General features: G+C 38.1%; 1 protein-coding gene across 1 annotated transcript; it reads right to left on the bottom strand.

Annotated features, from left to right (window-relative positions):
- Positions 1 to 223: 223 nt before the first annotated feature.
- On the bottom strand, positions 224 to 2,388 carry LOC114842599 (killer cell lectin-like receptor subfamily F member 1). Its single transcript, XM_029128258.3, has 2 exons — positions 1,930 to 2,388; positions 224 to 882 (listed from the first exon to the last, which is right to left on the bottom strand). The coding sequence occupies exons 1-2, from the start codon at positions 1,961 to 1,963 to the stop codon at positions 542 to 544; spliced, it is 375 nt and encodes a 124-aa protein (XP_028984091.1). The 5' UTR covers positions 1,964 to 2,388; the 3' UTR covers positions 224 to 541.
- Positions 2,389 to 3,334: the final 946 nt, after the last annotated feature.

The raw sequence follows: 3,334 nt of genomic DNA, 5'->3' as shown, positions 1-3,334 counted from the left end.
AGTTAAATTAGAAACGAGTCAAACTTGATGCCCTTCCTGATGCAACCCCTCTGACTGAACGGAATAGAGAGAATAAATAGTTCTGTAAGTGGTATTATGATAATCATTTATTTTCCAGCTCTTTCAACTTTGTTGATCCCACAGATCCCAAAGAAATAGCAGGCAGCAAATGCAATTGGGATTAAAATAAACATTAAACATACAAATATAAATGTTTGCAAATGTGCACAGAATATACTGTAAATGTCAGACAAACATTTATGCAGTAAATAGAGCAGTAAATAGAAAAAATGTAATATAAAAATTGGATAATTTTTCCTAATCTCTGCTACTGTAGGATGAATCCAGGGTGGTGACGTCACAGAGAATCAGGGAGTGGTGGACAGATTTGTGGACTGGTTTGGACAGAACCACCTCCAAGTGAACATCAGCAAAACTAAGGAGCTGTGATAGACTTTAGAAAAGACTAAAAAAGACAAACAAAATCAATGTATTTGAACAGTCACACCATCGACACCAGTACAATAGACAGTGATGTCTCTTATATGATACACATGAAATTAAATGTTTCATTGTCAGGTTTGCTGTACCAGTACTGGTTGTCTTTATTTATGGCAACACTCATGTCACACTCATTTGCCCCTTTTTCATTTGGATCCCAGTTTTTGTACTGTAGAGGATGACCACCCACCCAGAACCAGAACCCTAAGGTGCAGGTGTAGTGAAGGCCCAGCCACACAAAGGGACTGGTGGAGTTCTGTAGCTCCAACTCAGCCCAGACCTGGGTCTCATTGTCATGGATATAAGCCAGGTCCATGTTGTGGTCTCTGCAGTAGATCAGTGAATCTAACCATGTCCTGTTCTCTGGAATCAGCATCAAACCTGTAACTTAAAGAAAAAATGTCCAAGTGAAACAAACTGAAACCTTTTCATTATTGTTTCCATTGTTCCAATAAAGGAATTTTAATGACAATATAAAACTGTGTTGTCTTGACCTTTAACAAACCCATTTACATGTGAGTTACTGGAACAATATTATTATATACTGAAGTACTGGTATAAATTAAATATGTACCTTTCCTTATTCCGTAGATCTGCACCTCACACAGAATAAGAATGTTTGTCTGTAAATATATGGTAACATAGCGTCCCCAAATTGATCCACCGTCACACTGAAAAGTGTTGTTTTGGTTCAGTGTGAAGTTTGTGATGGTTTTACACCTAAAAAAGAGTGTGTAAAAAAAGTGTTACTAAAATAGTAAAGATCAGTAAAGACGGAAGCAGATTCAAATGAACACAATGCTTAATTACACATTGCCAGTGGTGTTAGTCTTCTCAGATGAGTTCCCGATGACGATCTGAGCTCCCTCCATATAAATGTTACTTTGATTAATGTTGTAGATCATGATATTATAAATCTCATACAGGCCCAGCAGGTCAGCGCTCCACCAGTTGTTGTTGTTCCCATTTGTATCAGCACATTGTGTCCAGATCCCATCAACGGCTCTTTCAGAAGAGTAAGTAACAGAACCCCATGTATAGGTTGAAGACTGAGAAACTAGAAACATCCATTCATCCATTTTCTACCGTTTATCTCCATGCGGGGTCGCGGGTGGTGCTGCAATTGCCCCCAGCTGTCTATTCACACCTACGGGCAATTTAGAGTGACCAAAGAACCTAAGGCGTGTTTTTGGATCGAACACGGGGAGAACACACAAACTACACAAAGAAAGGCACCCGGTTCACCCCGGGAATCGAACCTTCTCACTATGAGGCGACAGTTCTACTCACTGCCCCACCGTGTTAGGAACAGAACATTTAATTCATTTGTTTACAGCCAGTTAACAACTAAGCCTTTATTACATTACTAAGGAGTCACATTTTGTATAATATTAATAAAAAGAAGAAAAGTCCCAGTGAGATACTTACTGATCAGAGACATGAACAAGAGACTCCACATCATCCTGACTGTTTCTCCTTCTGTTTAGGTCAAATGTTAAATTCACATCACACACATAAAGGTGAAGAATTCCACAGACATCTATGAGGAAGAATGAACGTACTGACTTCACTCACCTTGTCAACTGCTCTAAGGCTTATCTCAATATGACGCCCTCTGAAAGCAAGTACTGTGTGTTTGTGTCAATGTCATGTTCCTCATTTGTTGCAAAATGAAAAAAAAGAAAAACTCAAATCCAAACATCATCTCTGTGTTATTTGGTTGCCAAATCTGCTTCAGGCTGATTTTTATCATTAACTTGCAAATGTTTCTGCATCATGTGAATATTTGCTTAGTACACAAGAAATTATATCTCCACTTGTATTCTGTGTACAAAATGCTATTTTTGATATTAGATAGGTTCCTGTGTGATGTTTAATGCCTGATCTACAGACTTGCCACGAAATTCCTCAAGAACAACTAAGGGACTTCAGACACAACTTATCACCATGCTTTCCTTTGTGTGAATGTATAAAACTGAAATACAGATACTCACCTGCTTTACTTCTTTTAATCTGTGCACCATACATATATGCTAAGTCCACGAGCTAAAATAAGGTATCCTCATTATTGTATTGCATTTAAGTGTTACATTAGTTTAATTAGTAGTGTCTAGATTAAGCCATTTATAATTTGATTTTGCTTGCATTTATTATTCGTGTATGTTTAGTGTTTACTTGGTGTTACATAAGACAAGACCAGTCATCAAGTAATAACATTTTATTTGTTACAACGTTTTAAGGCACCACGTTTAATCATTCTGACCTCTCTTCTTATTTGAGTGCCAAAGTCATCGTTACATGTGTATTGTGTTATAATGTGATGGAACTTTGAGCTTGATGAAAAGAGGAAAGCTTAGTTATCCCAGATTTAGGAGCGATCCAATCAAATAGTTTGATTCCTGATCTGAAGAGGTGGAACTCTTCACCACTGGTTGAACTCATTTCTCCGCCCTGCAGTGACCACTGCCCCAGGGGTATTTAAACCAGTCACACCCTATAGGCGAAGCGGATTTCTCTCTATCTTCAAACTTCTTTCACCTTTTCTTTTTGCGTCGCATAACTTTTCTTTAATTTTGTTTTGTTCTTAAATTTTGTAAAATGACGTCAGACTTGGAAATACGAACGAGCAGCGAATTTTGTTACGTTAGAAAGTCATCAAGAAACTCCGCGAAACCGAAACTATAACAAACAGACCTTAATTGACTCGCTATTTTTGATCGAACTAATTAAATTAGATTTCAGCCATTTCCTTTTTGGGCTGGTTTAAGTAGCGCTGACGCTTTGCAACACCTTGGAGGTCCAGCCTGGCTGACTGTTACTCTGCTGAACCCGA

This window comes from Betta splendens, chromosome 16 (genome assembly GCF_900634795.4).
Source record: "Betta splendens chromosome 16, fBetSpl5.4, whole genome shotgun sequence".
Taxonomy (NCBI): Eukaryota; Metazoa; Chordata; class Actinopteri; order Anabantiformes; family Osphronemidae; genus Betta; species Betta splendens.
Note: the sequence above shows the minus strand (reverse complement) of the source record. Positions and strands in the feature narration are given on the sequence as shown.

Bases quoted from the DNA above. Each gene is read 5' to 3' on its own strand.
- LOC114842599 (XM_029128258.3), bottom strand. From the start codon at position 1,963: ATGATGTGGAGTCTCTTGTTCATGTCTCTGATCA. The intron at 883-1,929 runs GTAAGTATCTCA...TTTAAGTTACAG, and splicing joins CTTGTTCATGTCTCTGATCA to GTTTGATGCTGATTCCAGAG.